The 19599-nt window shown below is 37.4% G+C and overlaps 1 protein-coding gene across 3 annotated transcripts; it reads right to left on the bottom strand.

The window, feature by feature from the left end:
• Nucleotides 1–1249: 1249 nt before the first annotated feature.
• Nucleotides 1250–19146, bottom strand: LOC113111827 (F-box only protein 11-like). Of its 3 annotated transcripts, XM_026276930.1 has the most exons (23): nt 18831–19143; nt 17315–17373; nt 16738–16865; nt 16525–16606; nt 16247–16391; nt 15579–15708; nt 15274–15357; nt 15034–15166; nt 14824–14930; nt 14508–14619; nt 13741–13847; nt 8738–8875; nt 8426–8643; nt 8045–8225; nt 7797–7919; nt 7635–7720; nt 7397–7473; nt 6634–6777; nt 6255–6365; nt 4383–4490; nt 4182–4290; nt 4006–4104; nt 1250–3080 (listed from the first exon to the last, which is right to left on the bottom strand). In XM_026276930.1, exons 3-23 carry the CDS (start codon nt 16843–16845, stop codon nt 2951–2953), a joined length of 2532 nt encoding a protein of 843 aa, XP_026132715.1. In that variant the 5' UTR covers nt 16846–16865; nt 17315–17373; nt 18831–19143; the 3' UTR covers nt 1250–2950. The 3 variants fall into 3 exon arrangements, with proteins under 3 accessions (XP_026132715.1, XP_026132713.1, XP_026132716.1); XM_026276928.1 differs by lacking the exon at nt 17315–17373 and having other exon boundaries at nt 18831–19146; XM_026276931.1 differs by lacking the exons at nt 8738–8875; nt 17315–17373 and having other exon boundaries at nt 18831–19146.
• Nucleotides 19147–19599: the final 453 nt, after the last annotated feature.

Genomic DNA, 19599 nt, shown 5'->3' with positions numbered 1-19599 from the left:
ATTATTCTGGTTAGTCACATTGTACTGCTATTATTTTGAACAATACTGTACAAGATTGGGGTTAGACAAATGTAAGGTGAAGTTGAAGCCACCGAAAACCCCAGTCTGAAGTGTATCTCTCAGTGTCTATGGCTGGGATTATGGCTTTAATCCCAGATGGCTATAGGAATTTATTAATATCTGATTTCTCTCATATCACATTATTTTTAAAACGTAGATGTGGACCATAATAAGGCGAAAAGTTTTTTTCGGTCTTAAAAAAGGTCACCCAGTTTAATATACAATCCAATTCCACTCATTTCCCTAGATAAGCAGTTCAAGGCTGTAAGTACACAGTGTCTAAACACTACACACTTCCATTTATTTGGCCTTAAAAGTCTGAACTACCTATCAGTCATGTTTCTGAAGTGCTTTTCATTCATTTCAGTTTTTAGTTTCTCTGATTAATGCAAGCTACAATTGTGTGTGTGTGTGTGTGTGTGTGATAGTATTAGACGAAAGCGGTTAATTTATCAAAACAAACCTTTAGATTACAATGACCCAAACAAAAGTGTGGAATACAAGTACTCTATCCTTGCATGAAATAGGTTTTTTGATAAGTACAATCTCAAAAGCAAGAGTTTGTTTCATTGAAGCCTATAATCTAAAAACAAATAAATGTAATAAATTTAGGCCTTTGAAGAGTTATGGGTGAAGTATTAACTCAAATAAAACCAAAACTTGCAGAACAAATAATAAAATACATGAAACATGAGTGCATAAACATGCCACAAATTATCTGAAGATCAATGTGGTTTAGCAGATGTCTAACTCTGAAAAGCTTGTCTTGGTTGTTTGCCTACAGGTGGCGCATATTTACCCAGAAATTGGGAGAGCAAAAGGTTTATGAATTCAGTCAATAACACGTATTCTTATCAGACTAGATAAAACACACCGCTGTAAAAGTGTCCTACAGCACGCGCTTGCGTTATTTGCACAAGTGGAGTATCTGCATTAGAGGATTACAGGAAGGCGACACCTGCAACTACGGTGGTTTTGGCTTATAATAACTGTAATCGAGTCATGTTTAACAAGCTCTTGAAGACAGTATACTATTCTGTTGAACTGTAGTGACAGCTGTTAGGGGTTTTCAGGCTACCGTTTTATCAGAAAGTAGTGCAACCTATAAAGCATGTGATTAAATCAGCAAACTTTCACTTTACATGTCAAACGTACTGCTAGGAATCGACAAAATCAAGCACAAGCAATGTTGATCTAATAAAGTTTATTTTCTTAAAAATGACCAGTTTCTGTTCTTTTCTAGGAAATTAAACCCTTTTTAAATTCATACTAGCATCTACATAATGGTTATTGAAGACTTCACAATATATTAAGTCTAGATGTTATGGTACACATGCATAAAATTCAGGCTGCATGAGAAGCCACAGTCACCACATTACACATAGATGGAGTTTGAGGGGCAAAAAGACAAAGGGGCTGTAGAGATACACGTCTCAGCTTTAAAGAGACCAGAGGCCTCCGATATAACCAACTCCAGCAAGGCTTTTCAAAATCACCATCATACTTAAAACAGGCACAAGTCAGGCCATGGGCCCAAAAGAATGCAATAAAAATGATTTGAAAAGACAAGAGGCATTTTCAGGATGCTATGATCATATGGACAAAGAATTAACAATGGAAATGCGCTGGGATTGTTTTTAATAGAACTCTTTCCTTACATTCTGTATAAGATTAATGGTCAAACAGGTTTTAGAATTCTTTGGGCCCTTGTTTTACACTTCAAACCACTTGGAGAATAAAGCTCCAAATATTCAGAAAGGGGACTTAAAAATGAGAACGACAAATACAACAGGCAAAAATAACCCTTCTTTCTAATTATGGCAGCAACAAAGGTGATGCAAACATTTCTGAACCTCCACAACCGTAAATTCCACACTTCTATCGCTCACATAAAAAGTTGTTAACTTAAGTCACCTCATAAAAACTAAATAAAAATAAAAAATGCTGGAGGACAATTTAGTGTTTGTTTTTTTTCTGATCTTTTCCTTGTTATTCCTCTTTCACAGAAAGAACTTATATGCTGAGACAGGAGTATGATTACAGCAAGCCTAATGTGTGCCAAAAAAAATATTAATAACAATAATAATAATAATATATAATAAAATAAAAGACATTCAAATACAGTAAGATTTTTTTTTTGCCTGGAAATACAAAACTACATGAGAAAGCAATTAAAATCATATTTGTAGATCAGAAACACATTAACATTTTTTTTAAAAAGCAAGTGCTAATCACATTGTTTTTTTGTTTTTTTCTTTTTTATATCATACATATATTTCAGCACATCTGCTGTCAAAAAACAGTCAACGGAAGCCATAATGCAATGGCTCTGCCTCTAATCCGAGAAACCGCAATCTGTAGCTCCTAGTGGCTCGGGTCACGGTAAGATCTGTACAAAAACTGCAGCAGAACTCGTCTTGAATCTCCACATAGCACTGAAGTTGCACAGGGCAGGGCACACAGCGTCAGACTTTACGATTGGAAGGACCCAACAAAGTCTACTCCCCTCCAAAACTCAACACCACTGTGGTACCCACCTCCATAATCCTGAGTCAACATATTGCTTCACAATATTTCACTCTTCCAAATCATCCATCACGCTCCCAACCAGAAGTAAAGAGAACTCCTTGCATCAAAACATCTTCTCAGTTAGCAATATACAAGAGAGTCTGCACCCAGTATTGAGGCAGCTTTACGCAGCTTTGGAGTTCTGCATTTCACCTTTCCAAGGATAGTTTCTCCTAAAATGATTAATTCAAAGTCTGACAGTTTTAGTTATCCACACACAGTTTGCACACCAGGTCTCTCTGGCCCAGAAATGGCAGGCGCTCTAGATCTGTAGGCAGGTACGATAAAGGCCAGGGTGCTGTGATGGAGGTTGAGCTGGATCTCAGTTGTGCTGTAATGTGTTGGATTCTATGGGAGGTGCAGAGTCATACAGAGTGTCCGTATCATGGGTCGGCTCTCCAGCCAATGTGCAAGGATTGGACAATGTACCCGCACCACAGTCACAAAAAAACCTGGGTAGGACAGATTAGAAAAGGGATTAGAGCAGATTTGTCTATGCATCCACTAAATCCTAAAGGGGAAAAAAAATGACAGTAAGGACATTTAGAAAAAAAAATAATAATTAAATGCTATTTTTATAACTTCTTATATCCAAGAAAAAATTCGATTTTGAATTTGAAAACATTAAGCAGCACAACTGTTTTCTGTGGAAGCTAAAAACTGGTTTACAACAAATTAAAGAAATAATGGTTTTGATAATAATAATGGTTCTCTCGCAATTTTGTCTTGTTTTCTCACAACTTTTATTTTAATTTTTTCATAGAAACAAAAAAACAGAATTGCAAGATGTATACTCAGAATTAAGAAGAAAAAACTCGGTGTAAACTCGGAATTGAGTAAAAAGGAGTGGTGAAAAGCCACAATTAACTTTCATATCCCCGTGGTAGACATGAATTTCCATAGTTTTCAACATTGATTAAAATAAATACAAGTTTCTTAAACACCAAATTAGCATATCAGAAGGATTTCTTTAGGACTATGTGACACGGATGACAGGTCATAATATATCAAATATAAATTATATAAAGATAATAAATATATTAACAAAATTTTTATTCAAGGTCAATTTTAAGAACTTGACTTGAGAAAAATAGAAGCAATCAGAGCAAAGAGAGAACAACGGTGTAAAAGTGCCATGACAAGTCTCAGTTTAGTTTAGCACAGTAAACATAGCTATGGGGTTTTTGTTTTTTGAAAGAATGAAAAATAAAAATTGTTACTATGTTGTAATAATATTCCACAATATTACAGTTTTTACTGTATTTATGATCAAACGTATACAGCCTTAGTGATCCTAAGATATTAAAAAAAAAAAAATAAATCTTACCAACCCCAAACATTTGAACAGTGATGTATACAAGAAGGTTTTGCACTGACCTATCATGCCGTATAAACTCCACATCATGTCCTTGGTGGCACTTCTTAATACAGTTCACACAAATTGCATTCCGGTCCGTTGTGTTACAGGTGTGACACCTAATACAAGAGAATGGAAAATGGTAAAATACTACAACCAATTCTGTTGGTTTTCAAAGCAGACGGCTTCAAGTTACCTGTAGAAATCGTGCATGGGGTAGCTGGTGTAACTGGAAATCTTGTACAGGCACTGACCTCTGCTCACCGCCTTTTCTATGGCATCCTGATTGTTCATGATTTTGTTATCTACAAAGTCATGAAAAACATTTCCATTAACAAATACATAATATTAAGGTAAAGTGAGATAGTCACCTGTGAGTTTCAATGTTAATGTTTACCTTTCATTGTAACGTTGACACCAGAGGCTAGAAATAAGCCTCCAAATCTGTTGTTGAATATTTGATTGCCTTCCAGAGTCGCTGTGGCATGGTTTGTGATTTCAATGCCTAAAGTGGGGGTGAAAAAGTGTTACTTAGATGATTCAATAGAAAAGCGCCACTGACTACACAATCATGATGACACGTACTTTTATGATTTTACAATTTACCATTACGATAACAAAAGAACCATAATACAGTAAAGGAATTGTTCACCAAAAAATGACAATTTGCTGAAAATCGACTCATCCTCATATAGTGGTGGGCGATATGGAAAACAAATATGTATTTTTTAGAAATATTACAATTCACGATTTTATACATCCAAGATGTAGATGAATTTGTTTCTTCATCGGAACAGATAAAAAAAAAAAAATAGCATTACATTTCTTTGAAATCTGTCCTGATTAAGAAACAAACTCATCTATATCTTGGCAGGGGTGTGCGTGGACGATAAAAATGTGTCCACGATCTGCTTTTGAAGAAATATCATAGTATCGTGCTACAGCGCACATTCTATCATTGCAGTTCTGGCACCTCCATCATATACTGTACAATGACACTCATTCACAGCAGTGTTAACTCAGTGGTAGAGATCTGCATGTAATTTTAAATGTTTCATTCATGAGCTGGTCTGACCTATGCTTTTTCTGAGCTTTTTCCCAAAGCATGCGCTAAAGGCTGTCAAACAGTGCCTGATTATTGAAGGAAGTTATCTTTTGCACTAATACTGTCAAAACACTCAAGAATTACATGTAGACTCAGTTGGTTATGTCTAAAATTAAAGTAAACAGTAAAGACAAAAACATCTATGTGCCTGTATATTAGATTATTAAGGTCTTAAAGGGACAGTAGGCTAAACATGCAGCCTAATGTCATTACTGTCAGGGGATAGATCACCCTAAAATTTCATTTGTCGTCCTGTATTCATTTTTCCCCCGTGTTGAACACAAAAGAAGATATTTTGAAGAATACGGGTAACCAAACAGTTGCTGGTCCACACTGAATTTGATAGTATCAAAAAATACTCTGGAAGTCACTGTGGACCAGCAACCGTTTGGTTTTCCACGTTACTCAAAATACCATTTATGTTCAGAAGAAAGAAAGAAACTCATTCTTATTCAGGTTTAAAACAACTTTTGAGTGAGTAAATGGTGGTATAAAAATAAACACTATGACAGAATTGACAGACAGCTGACAATTTTTCTTTTTGGTTGAACTATTCCTGTAACGTTATTAAAACAAAAAAACACAGAGAAAAATCACTCAATGCTCTTGACTGAAGAAATTGAATACAGTCTCTTTAGGAATCAGTTTATATATAGTGTTTTATTTGTATATTTCTTCATTCAATTTCTTTTACTCCTGCTAAATGCACATATTGTACCTGATAATAAAGCACTGTTTGTTTTATTTGTATATTTTGTGTAGTTGTAATGTGTGTCTTTGTCATTCTTTTATCTTTGTTATTAAAAAAACAAGAACAAAAGATTTTTATCTTCGCCCTCTTTGCCCTAAATATATGGCATTATTGTTATTTATTTTTTGTTACCTTTGATGTTTTGTTTTGTTAGGCTTTGTCTTTATAATAGCGAAATTAGTTTGGCTGTAATGCTCAGACAACTTGCAAAATAGTAAAACCAACATGAAAGAATTCTGATAAAATCGTTAATCGTAATAATTCTCCAAAAAAAAAAAAAAGTGATATGATTTTTTTTCATATCGCCCACCCCTACCTGAGGAGGAGTTAATTTTCAGCAAATTGTCATTTTTGGATGAACTACCACTCCTTTAAGACCACTACAGTGACAGCATGTCTGCACTTCCACTGACCTGCAGCGAAGCCATCAAATATCCGGTTCTTCCGCAGCACCGGGTGGCTGTTTGTGCTGATGAGAACACCAGCCTGTGCATTCCTGAAGATATCGTTCTCTTCCAACAACCCTGAACATGTATATAAAAACACTGCTATTGGTTTCCATCATAAAGATTAGACATGGTACATCCTTTATACTTTGACACGGATAAACCTTAGTTTTAACCACAAGTGTTTTCACTGGGAGATTAATCACTGATTTAGCTCAAGAGAACCCTTGATCCGTGTCTGGGAATCTGGTCTGATTATATTTTTCTACTTTAAGTCACCCTCAACTGGCGTTGCATTTCCTGTGCTGTGCCTATGAACAGTGACATTCTCCAAATCTGTTCTTACCCCTCCCGCCGTTGAATATGCAAATACCCCCATCCCGTCCATCATGGATTTTATTCCTGCGCAGCGTGGGGTTGCTGTCCGTCTTAATCCAAACCCCTGCCATGGCATTATCAAAGATCTCATTGTCCTCGATGAAACCCAGCCCTAAGAATAGACCACCAAATGATGTTAAACACAAACATGAGAAAACAGAAACTAGGCAGACCTATATAGCAGAGATCTAACGGTTTATGGTAGGGCTGCTCAGTTATGACAAAAATCATAATCACTATTATTTTGGTCAATACTGTAATATTGTCGTAAAAAGATAAAAAAATCAAAAAAGTCTATAGAAATTTAATAATCAAATAAGACAGTCTTAACTGTAAGAATTAAACTTCCTTTGTGTCTTATTAAAGCTGCAAAAGACCTTCTTGTGAAGAGCAGTGAATGATTTTGTCTGTCTTTTGTTGTTTGATTGATATTAAGCACAAAATCAGCAGCAGGAATATAGCCTGCTGTCACTAAGAGCTGCACAGATCCAGTTTTCATTCTCACCGGTTTACATTCATTTATTACATAACTGATGAGGGTTAACAATCATTGTTTTATCTTGATTATTATATTTTCATAATTGATGGAGGCCGAAATTGAAGTAGAAACTGAATTTCGATTAAATGCACGACCCTAGTTTATGGATAAAATACAAAAAAGAAAAGAAAACCATCCTTAACAAGCTTCATGAGGATTGAAAAGACAGAGACAAAGTGGATAAAGAACTTACCAGAATTGTAAACCAGGATACCTCCATTTTGACCACCCCAAATTTTGTTTCTTCTGATTTTTGGATTGCTTCCAGTTCTTTGTTTAAAAAACAAAAGGAAAAACATCTGTCATATACAATGCATCCAAAAAAAAATGAATCCAACATAAAACTGCAGTACACTTTTTTTTTTTTACTACCATTACTCCTGAAAACCAATCAGTACTCCTGAAGGAGCAGAAATTCAATTATGTCCTACCTGATCTGGACCCCAGAGTACATGTGATTGTAGATATCATTATCTTCCAGGACTCCATGTCCGTTGTCATAAAAATACACTCCAACCTTTTCAGAGATATAACAAAATTAGGACGGAAGAATGAAGTCTAGATCATATCGAACTACATTTTGAGTTCCAAACCTGTTTTCCGCTGTGTATCCTGTTCCTCCTGAGTACCGGTGTGCTTCCTGTGGTCACCCACACTCCGGCCAGAGTGTTGCTGTACACCTCATTTTCCTCTATTACACCCTGGCCCTTTTCATGCTACAAACAGAAACAGACAGGACAGGGAGAGTTACTCTATGATACTGTGAGTAACATACTGTGCATACATTTTTGTTGTGTCAGCAGCCTGTAATGTATTACAGTTAGTTCATGTTCATGCTCACCACATAGATTCCTCCATGCTGCCCGTCATGGATCTTGTTGTGCCTTACTATAGGACAGCTGTTAGTTCTGATCTGAATGCCAGCCAGGGCATTTCCATAAATATCATTTCCCTCAATGAGGCCCCTCCCATCACCAAATATGTAAACGCCTCCTTGGTTTCCATTGAAGATGGCATTTCCCCTAGATTAAGAGCAGACAGTTCACTTTATAGATAATCAACAAGATGGAACAATCAATTCCCAGTGTGCTGAACAAAAGCTAATCAATATCCAAAATAAATAATTATTTCCATGTCTTAAAATAACAATATTGATTTATACTAATATGACACTGCCAACTTAATTTCCATAGGCAACACAGGGAGGACAATGGAGACTGACCTTATAGTTGGGTCACTGTTAGAGGTGATCCACACACCAGCAAAGTTATTGGCATAGATTTTGTTTTCTATGAACTGGCCTCGACCTTTCTCATGTACGTAGATGCCCCCCGTTTGGCCGTGGTGGATCTCACAGCGTACTACGGTTGGATTCGCGTATGCTTTCACCTCAAATCCTGCAATCCGGTTCCTATGGATATTACAGCTCTCAAAGTAGCCCTGCAGAGGGAGACAAAGAGACATACATCAGCTCACTAGATAGAAGAGATATATTAAGAAAACATTTCTAATAAGAAATATTAGATGTAATCACCATGCCATGGTCAAAGGTAAACACTCCTACATCTCTGCCATGGTGGATGTGATTACGTCTGATGATGGGATTGCCATGATTTTTTACCCAGATACCCGCAAGCGCATTGTTTGAGATTTCGTTATCTTCATAAATACCCTGTAACACAACAGCTCACAGGTAAATATTTAAAGCGGTTTTTTTTTTTGTATTATATATATTAATATGTGTGTGTGTGTGTGTGTGTGTGTGTGTGTTAGTGCTGTCAAATGATTAATCGCATAATTTTTGTACTATTTATTATGTAGTGCATATATAAACACACATTCATTATATGTAGGGAATATATAAACAAATTTGTCTTAAATATGTCCATGCATGCGTTTCTACTTATATATGGATAAATATGCACAGTTCACACTCAAATTATGTAAACAAAAGCTTTTATTTTGGATGCGATTAATAGCGATTAATCATTTGACAGCACTAATATAGGGTGGGGAAAATGTTTATTGATCCCCACTGATTTTATAAGTTTACCCACTTGCAAAGAAATTAAGGGTCTATAATTTTTGGTAGGTAGGTATGGTAGGTTTATTTTAACGGAGAGAGACAGAATAATCAACCAAAGGATCCAGAAAAAAACACATTATATAAAGTTTAGAAATGTATTTGCATTTCACTGAATGAAATAAGTATTTGATCCCCTACCAACCAGCAAGAATTCTGGCTCCCATGAATTGGTTATGTGCCCATGAGGAACACAGATTAGTCCTGCCACTTTAAATTGTAACTCCTAATTTCAGCTCATTAGGTGTATATAAAACACTTGTCCACACAATCTATCTTCCATTACAACCTCTCCCATCACTATGGGCAAAACCAAAGAATTGTCAAAGGAGGTCAGAGACAAGATTGTAGATCTGCACAAGAACCATCAATTGGCCTTGGTCTGCAGCTCTGTGCAAGATCTTACCTCATGGGGTAAGGATGATCATGGGAAAGGTGAGGGATCAGCCCCGAACTACAGAGGAGGAGCTTGTTAATGACTTTCAGGCAGTTGGTAAAACATTGGTAATACACTACGCTACAATGAACTGAAATCCTGCCGCGCCCCTGAGATCCACCTGCTCAAGAAGGTACATGTACAGGCCCATTTAAGGTTTGCCAAAAAACATTCAGAGTAGGCTTGGGAGAAAGTGCTTGTGGTCAGATGAGACCAAAATTGAGCCCATTAACTCAACTCACCGTGTTTGGAGGGAGAGAAATGCTGACTATGATTCTAAGAACACAATCCCTACAGTCAAGCACAAGGGTGCAAACATTATGCTTTGGGGCTGTTTTTCAGCCAAGGGTACAGAACGACTTCACCACATTGAGGGGCAAATGGACAGGGACATGTACTGTAAAATATTGGACGAGAATCTCCTTCCCTCAGCCAGAACACTGAATATGGATTTTCACATAGATGGGGGTGCTAGCATGACAATGACCCTAAAAATACAGCCAAGGCAACAAAGGACTGGCGCAAGAAGCAGCACATTAAGTATATGGAGTGTCCTAGCCAGTGTCTAGTCCTCAATCCTATAGATATAAATCTGTGGAGGGAGCGGAAACAACGAGTTGCCAAACAACAGCCAAGAATCCTTTAGGATTTAGAGAAGATCTGTAAAGAGGAGTGGATCAAAATCCCTCCTGAGATGTGTGCAAAACTGGTGACCAACACCAAAAAATGGCTTACCTGTGTGTTTGCCAACAAGGGTTTCTGCACCAAGTAGTAAGTCAAGTTTTGCTTGGGGATCAAATACTTATTTCATTCACTGAAGTGCAAATCAATTTCTAAGCTTTATATAATGTGGGGTTTTTTCTAGATTTTTGGGTTGGTATTGTGTGTCTATAAGTTAAAATTAACCTATCATAAAAATTACAGACCCTTCATTTCTTTGTAAGTGAGCAAACTTACTAAATCAGCAGGGGCTCAAATAAATATTTTCTCTCTGTGTGTATGCAGGTATATATATATTTATATAGTCTTGTCTAGTGATCGACCGATATATAGGCCAATATTTGGAATTTTTTTCAAATATCGGCATCGGCCGATAAGTTTTTCTGTTTGGTTGATGCATTCATTTTATTTTGACGTCGCGTCAGACTTATTTTGTCGCACTGAGAACTGCGGCGCCTGAACACACAGCACTCACATTCTCCCTCTTGTTCTCTGTCGTCATTAACAGCTCTGTCCATGGACAGAAGTCTGTCTAATAATCAGACAGAACTGTTAAACAAAGGAATTATAATGTTTATAAAATAGTATTGTAACGATTGCTTTTATATTGTTAGTAATAGAAAGGCAATCATAAAAATACTTTCTCGTTTGCCGTCAGTATTCAGCAATTTAGTAATTCAGTAATTTAACGAGGTCATATGATGCGATTTCAAGTTTAACTTTTTCTTTGGTAACAACTAGAAATCAGTGGTTAAGTTGCATTTACAACAGCAGTTCAACTTCAACCCAAATATTCAGATGTGTGCAGCACATTTTATTGAGGACTGTTTCCTGATCCTGGGAGAGCAGACTACAATGCCAGCTGTTCTGACTCTCAGTCTGTAAGTATTTGCCACTGACGATTCAAAAGTTAGTTGAGAAGTGTAGAGTAGCGCTTGTTGTTTCTCCGATAACAAATGCAGACATGGTTTTATGTTTATGCAGCGCGATGCGACGTAAAGCAACATATAAAAAGACAATATAAGTCATTATAATCAGTAATTATGTCCCCACTGGATGCAACAAATGGCTCATTTGTAATGGGTTTTATTTTTGTTTTCTTGTCCCACTGGGGTTCTGACCAGGACATGCAATACAGTATAGAAAGGGGCGTAACATTTCCATCACACACTGGATAGCTGGCCAATCGATGTGTTTTAGAAAGACGGGGCATAGAAGAGAAACAATAATGTACATTATGTGGAAAATAATGTGTTTTTGAACATTAAACTACAAACATTTAATTACACCAAATGGACAAAATAATGTTATTTTTAGCAACATCATATGACACATTTAAACAAATCTTTGAATGACTAACGAACATTAATTTCAAAAAGCGTGCCAACTTAGTCGAATCCAGCTGTGAAATCTTAAGAAGTGTGCATTTGTATCCTGCAGGATCGTGTATGCTCTGCGTGACAGTCAGTCAGTGCGGACTGAATACGAACAGGAAAGTTCAGCTTGGTTGAGACACGAGACTGACCAGCTTTAAAGGTGCCATATAATGCATTGATACAATATTGTAAATTCTTCTCTGAGTGTGTATGTGAAGTTTCATCTCAAAATACCCCACAGATAATTTTTTATAGCTTGTTTAAATTGCCACTTTTAGGGTATGAGCCAAAATGCACAGGTTTTTTTGTGCTTGTCCCTCTAAATGAAAATGAGCTGGTGCTCCCACCTCCCTTTTCAGAAGAGTGTGGAGCTTCAAGAGCTCATGCTCGAGGGCATACCGGTGTAACAGTTTAACTGGTGTAGACCCTGAATCTGACCTCACATTGCTTACAATATAAATTTTGAACTACCACATTCCTATTTACGATCATTCTGTTAGTACTGAAGGCAGCATTAGTGAAAACAGGCAGGGACGACGGTAGCTTTAACTGCATTAGCCTTACATAGAGCCAGGAAGCTCTTTTGAAAAACAAAATATGACGCGTGATGCTTAATTTTGAGTCTGGATGTTTGCACATGAAGCGTTTGTATCGATCCCTCTTTCAGAAGCAATCTTTGCACAACTTCAGCACTGAACCGACCCTCTTTGAAGGGGCAGTCCAGCGTTAAATGTTAGCACAAACAGGACTTTTCCAGTTTTTTTTTTTCAGGAAACTTTCTTTGAAAATGAAATGTAACCACCATGTCCTCAGCAATCTATGGAGACTCCTATGTTTGTTGGTGCATCCCAACACACGACACTTTTAATGTCTCTTTGGCGCTGACATTGAAAACAGTTATGCAGCTTCTCACTCAAGGCTGTGTAATTAGCTAATAGGGCTGTGTAACTAGCTAATAGCACAGAGATAGTCACAAATGTTTTATGACGTCATAATAATGAGAAACCTGGAGCTGCTAGTGTGGAGAGATAGTTTATGATTTATTTGACCATGATAGGCTGGTTGTTTTCAAACACTGCAGCCACACAACTGTTTTGAAACCTTTTAAAAGTGATTTTTGCATTCTATGGCACCTTTAAACTCATGATTTCAAATTATGCTGCCCTTCATGCTTTTGCCCAATGTCATACTTGTCATTTTCACTGTGTGCAAAATTAGTGTTACCTTGGCTTTATTTGATAAAAACGTGATTCCCAATGCACACAAACTTCCTAGAAAACTGAGTTTCCGGTTGGTTACAGTGTTTACTTTTTAATTATATATTTTATTGAATGTTTATTTGTTAAAAAAAGCATTGTCATTTAAAGTATAAGCATGTTTATTTTACACATTTATTTTATTGATTTTCAAATTATATAAAATTTCTTAAATATGAAAGAAAATAAATAAAATTATATCGACCAACCTGCTTTTCAAGATATCTGCATCAGCGGTCAAAGAAACTATATTGGTCCACCACTAGTCTTGTCTAAAACTATATAATCTACAATAAATGGCTAAACAACTGTCTCAAAACTGACAAAGTAATTCAAAATGCAACATATTTACAACATGATTTTGACCAGAACATGTAGCCAAAATAAACAAGCCTTAAACAAACTACTACTAAATAAGAATCAATGGAATAGTTTAAACATGTATCATATGTCTTCAGAAGACTTAAATTAAAAGTTTTTTTTTTAAATAAATCATTGGAAACACTTTTAAGGAGCTTTTGATTTGTTTTTCCTGTGCAGTGCCTGACTAAAAGGTCAATATGATCCTATTGTATGGAAAACATTTGCATGATGAAAACTCAGCATAAAAAATTTCCATTTTGAACAGTTCCTTCAATGCACAAAATAGACCATGAAGGTTCCTACCTGTGCATGATCAGTGATGTAGAGTCCAACATTTTCACAATCGCTGATGTTGCAGTGTTTGATGGTAGGTCCTGCACCCTGCCCACTTACACACACCGCTGATCCCACTGCACAGAAGATAGAGAGAAACTGACATCTCAAAATTATCCAATAACAATAACTGTATTTTAGCTAATAAAATATGGTGCTAACAACACCAAGGTCATGGGTTTAATTCCCACATAAACTGATGTATACTTTGTACTGTAAAGTGAACTGAACACATAAATAGGAACTTCTTTTTTAACTCATCATATGTGTCCGTCGTTTAAGACATTAATCTTTTAATTCAGCAATGATTCATTAAATTGATCAGAAGTGATAGCAACAAAATATATGATGCTAGAAAGAATTATAATTTTCTATACATCAATGTATCCTCGGGAAAATATTATCATGTTCCACACAAAAATATTGAGCAGCACAACTGTTTTCAACACTGATAAAAACAAGAAATATTATCAGATTATAAAATCAGCATATTAGATTACATTTCTGAAGGATCATGTGAAACTGAAGACCGGAAAAATTATTTGCTTACAATTCAATTTTGTCCTCTCACAGAAATAAATTACATTTTAAAACATTGGATTAGAATTATTATTTTTAATAGTAAAAATATATTTACTGTATTTTTTAAAGAAGCCTTAGAAACATCTTCCAAAATCATACCAAGCCCAAACTTTTGAATTGCAGTGTATTATGCTAGGGAAACAGAAGAAACATACCTGTGCAGGTACTGCGGATAACGCAGTGGTCGACGTTGGGGCTGCAGTTAACTGTGATCTCCAAACAGTGGTGAGCATTATGGTGCTGTGCTGACTTATCATCAGGGTTGAACTAGGGGTAAAACAGAGATTTTACACACACACTCAAAAACATAATTTGCTGCAACCGCTAATAAACAGCATCATGGATGATTCAGAGAAAAGCAAATGGCATTACCTAAAAGCATTACATGCAATCATAAAAAAAAAAATCATGCAATGACTCTAACAAGATACTGCACTACAAGAAAAAAGTTGGCAAAGCTGTTACACTTACCCTGATGGTCATGTATCCCACATATGCATCTTCAGATCCCTCCATAAACACAAACGTTGAATCTCTAGTGTTTTCAATGACAACCTTGTCAGCTACCTTCCCTGAGGCTGAATGGGAAAAAAACAGGGGTGTAAGTGTCTAGGAATGTAAGGTTAAAGGTTTTAAGATCTTAGGGACATAGGTAACAAAAACAGGGTCATCAGGTTCAACCTGCGCCAATCATTGTGATGGGGGATTCAATGTAGATCCATTCATCTGTGTAAATGCCAGAGTGCACGAATATAAGGCCATCAAAATGGGCCTCCTGCACCCCTCCCAACGCATCCTCAATGGTGTCATAATACTGAAAATCAGGAAAAAACACTGCAATTACAAGGAAGCTGAAACCTCCTCGGTGCATTTATTAACCATTTTCACAGAAATGAAACTGCTGAAGCCAAAGATCCATACCAACATATTCTCTCTGCCTTTGTATCTGGCCGGATTACTGTAAAAGTGTTCTGCAAAACCAGGCTTTACATGTGCTCCTTTATACTGTGGGAAAAAAACAAAACAAAAGGACAATCTTAATGAACACTTATTCACAAGTTACCATAAGATGGAAATGTCATGACCTTTTGAACAGTGGATAACTGCAAAAGGCCTCACACTGGAAAAAAAATCATCTATGGATTCACAATCATCCGTCTTCTCACATCAGGATGGATATCTACAAACTGACTTATCAAGGACAACAGAATCACAAGCTCTCGTACCAACTGCTGAAAGCTCTCTTTCCACGGGTTTGGTTGCTCATACTCTTCAGGGTTGATCTGGAAGAACTTCCCCGGCTCTGGATGCATCATGGGACGTGTGTACTCAAACACCTCCATGTAAAGTCTCTTCCTATAAATTGCACAAAGAGACAAAACAATTACTAAAAAAAACTTGAATCTGTAAAAATCATAACAAATCCTCCATTTCACAATATTACTGTTATTACTGTATTTTTTATAAATAAAAGCAGCCTTATTGAGCTTAAGTTACTTCTGTTCCAAGATTTTACTAACCCCTGTACTTTTGAACAGTATGTTGTTATTTTGTGGAAGCTGCAAACAAGACTGATCAAAAAGCCCCAAGAGATGATTTTGCCATTGTGCATACTAGCAATGTCAGGTTTTAAACTCATCTTCCAAAGAGAAGCATTAAACGCTTGCATTCTTCAGATATCTACCATATTTTTTTGCAATGCTTTGCTGTCTACCTGTCGTGATCATCATTACATAACTTCTCATAGACACTGCAACAATGCGCTGCTTGTCCCAGCTTTTTGATCTATTAAATAATTTGTAGCCCTTTATAATTCTCCTCAATACTCCTACAATTAAAGAGATTAATGTGCTTCTGCAAATCAATCTATTGTCACCAAGTAAAAATTTCTCACCAGAGAATAGGGTCATTTGCAAGCTCACTGAATCGCTTGCATACGCAGGCAGCCTGGCACAGATCCTGCTCCAGCAGGTAGGAGAATATCTTCAGAACGACTTCATCCGGAAGCTTCTCTTGGAGATACTGCTCCGCAGGGGCAGCTGAAATAAAGACAACAGGAGAACAAATCTAAACCAACTTGCATGCAGAGCACAATGAATTAATAGCTCTTTGATCAGAAGCAAAACCTAATGGAACCACAATTGGATGACCGAGACCACACTCTGCACTCACCTGGCAAGTCCTGGGATTTTCCCGATACTCTTGCACGTTTAGCTCTGTGGCCAAAATTTTCTGTGGCTGAAGTGGAGGCTCCCTGCATCACAAATCAGACATTGACATTTAAACTACTCGTTTTATATTAAAAAGACATCAAAAGGTCAATCTCTGCTAAAAGTGCAAACTAAACAGGGATAGTATGAATCTCAAGGGGTGCACAATCTTTACCTCCATGCTGTTTTTTGTGGGGCACACAGTTCTTTTAGGCAACAGGGACTTTCTACGGAGTTGGTATGGACTGTTTTGAGCTCCTGGACCAGATTCTTCTGCAACCATATCTGCAGGGATGTCCTCATCTACAGAGAGCATAGGAAGAAAAGAAAAAAAACAATCTATTAAAAAATAATACATATCTCAACCTGTCCTGGAACAGGCTCAGACCCCAGGATCCACCACAAAGTCCTGATTTCCATGTGTGCACACTGAAAACCATACCTGCAGGAACAAAATAGAGCCATTCTCGCAATGAAAACAGACAGAAAGCAAACTTTTTTGGCCTTCTCCAAGGACAACACTTCCACCCATTATTAACTGAGTACGTCACAATCTGTGGAAAATCTCAAGCTTTTTTATATCTCGCTATTTAAGGAGTAAAACTCTTAAAAGCCTCAACTTCCTCCTGTTTTTGCAATCGTAAACACTATTATATGTTATACATAATGCAATGCTTATATTCATTTTCTTCCAGGTGAGATGCAACAAATGCTGCTCTTCAATCAGCTACAAATGTCTTAAAGTTCCCTACCTGCCTGTCAATCACCTGAGAGCCTTACAGTCTGTCCTTCTCTACAGCACATTTGGTACCTGGAGACAACATTCAAAAATGAAAAATGAGAATAGCAGCTAACACTTGGCTCTGAACTGTCACGAATGTTTGGAAACTCACAGCTGACTGATCCATTGGTAAAAAAAAAAAAAAAATAACTTTACAGCAAGGCAACAAAAGTACATCAGGAATATGAAGACAACACTTGCTTATTAAATCCTTATTTGATCAGCTGTGACTCTTCTCACTTTGTCTGCCAAGAAAGAGGTACAAAATCAAAGCAGTATGGAGAAGATGCTATTCCTTTCACCTAAAACACAGATTTAAGAACCTTAAACTTGTTTAATGTTAAGCTTCGTGTAAATACAGATATTAAATGCCTCTAACTAAAGTGCAGCGACGGCATCAGATGGTAACACCAAAGCACTGCACTACTATGGTATATGCCCAAAAAACATGTACAGGTTGTACCACGTGATATTAAAAATAATAACGTACTGTGCATTATCAAGTCAAAGCATTTAGACTAATTTTCTTATTGAAATATTCTGTAACTGCAAGAGTTTCACATCACATCAAACGTAAACAATAATATCATTAAAATGTCCTGATCACCATTAGTCTAAAACGAATCAATAATTCCTAATGAATGCTTAAAGAGCAAGAAAGCCTAATGCTATAACATTTTATCAATGGGAAGCCTGTCAGTGGGGGGTTTGTAACGAAGCTTAAACGTGGACACAAAGGTTTCTGATTGATCATCGCAGATGCACCTCCACCAGCAGAACCCAGGGTCTTGTGCATATCCTCTACACACCTGCAACAACAAGCACTCATGTGATAAATGTCCCATTACGCACATAGCCTCGACAAAACAGCAAAGAGAGCCTTTATCCAACCCCGTTCTCTCGCCCTGAGCTCAACTGCGCAGCTAACGTTACTTGCGTTAGCTTGCGTGCTACCTAGCATAGTGTGTAAACACAGTTAACTTCACAGCTACTACATTGAAACCCAACCAAAACCTAACAATCACAATGCTGTTGAAGGTACTAATGCGATGCAGCAAAAAACAGATGATGTGTTAGTATTTGTTGTAAACGGACAGTGTTGTGTAACTTCTCAATGGCAGCCCACACTGGATACTAGCAGCGGAGATTTTCCTGCCCAAATCCACTTCTCTCGTCCACCTATAACCCATGGGAGGTGGCTTATATCAAAGATAAATCAAAATTTACCTTGTCACATTGTTTCTAGATTTAAAGTCAACTCGGAAAGGTTGTAAGCGTGTTAAACGCTAGCCGTTTACGGTTCTGGCTCGCGAAGCCCAAACAAAGCGCGGCCTGGCCTGTGTATATGCGCCTCGATACTGTGCACACAAACCCTTTTATTCAGACCGTGCAGCTCCGGGGTGGCCGTGTCGGGTCAGATAGCTAAAGCACCGTACACTACATGGCACAACATTTAAGTGATGTTGAATTAAAGGCCCCCGTCTCACCTCTTTCTGCGTTGTTTCTTTCCGGCTGCACCGGGCGCGGCCTCGACACTCGCCTGGGTCTCCTGCTGCTCGCTCTGACGGAGTTCATTTGGCGAGGTGACTTTACCAAGAAAAAATACGCTTCCCTCGAACCTTATCCTGTTGTTCTTAGCATTTACACAAATCTCTGGTCTGAAACAAGTCAAATCACCCGTCTAAACCGAAAAAGGACACCAACCCGGGGCAGTTTTTCTTTTTCGGGGTGTTGTTGGTGTGTTTTTTTCGGACAGCTCCCCCCTGTGCTGAGCTCCGTGTCTCTCTTTCTCCCTCTCTCTCTAGCAGGAGGAGCCATTAGCATGGACATGGAGAACATGCACAAGGGGGCACCATTGATAGTCGGCAAAAAGTGTCATTGCTTTTAGATATTAAGCTTCCAATCCTGAATAAAATCTGTCTAAAAGTGTAAACCGCCCTGGTGCCATGAAGCGGAGTTTTGAAGGTAGCAGAATGGGGAAAGGTTCTGGGAGACCAGCTAGACCAGTTGAGGACCAGCTGGCCATCTTAAACCAGCTAGGACCAGACTATCTTAGACTGGTTTAAGATGTTTTGGTTAGAAAACAAACTTACTTGAAAGCATTGCTGTTACAAAACTGAACAATCCAAAAAATAAGCACTTGAACATTTCTTAAGAGCTCAGTAAAAAAAAAAAAAAAAAAAAAATTCTCTTTATTTACCAGGTAAGCCATGAAAGGGATTTTTAATACCACTCCACCACTCATTGTGTGCGAGA

This window comes from Carassius auratus, chromosome 12 (genome assembly GCF_003368295.1).
Source record: "Carassius auratus strain Wakin chromosome 12, ASM336829v1, whole genome shotgun sequence".
Taxonomy (NCBI): domain Eukaryota; kingdom Metazoa; phylum Chordata; class Actinopteri; order Cypriniformes; family Cyprinidae; genus Carassius; species Carassius auratus.
This window is presented reverse-complemented; position numbering and strand designations above follow the sequence as displayed.

What these genes read in the sequence shown, in the direction of transcription:
- LOC113111827 (XM_026276928.1), bottom strand. Translation starts at nt 18,918, where the DNA reads ATGAACTCCGTCAGAGCGAGCAGCAGGAGACCCAGGCGAGTGTCGAGG. An exon ending in AAAATCCCAGGACTTGCCAG is followed by an intron (nt 16,392 to 16,524) that starts GTGAGTGCAGAG and finishes TCTTTATTTCAG; the next exon opens with CTGCCCCTGCGGAGCAGTAT. An exon ending in GCAAATGACCCTATTCTCTG is followed by an intron (nt 15,709 to 16,246) that starts GTGAGAAATTTT and finishes TGCAATTTATAG; the next exon opens with GAAGAGACTTTACATGGAGG.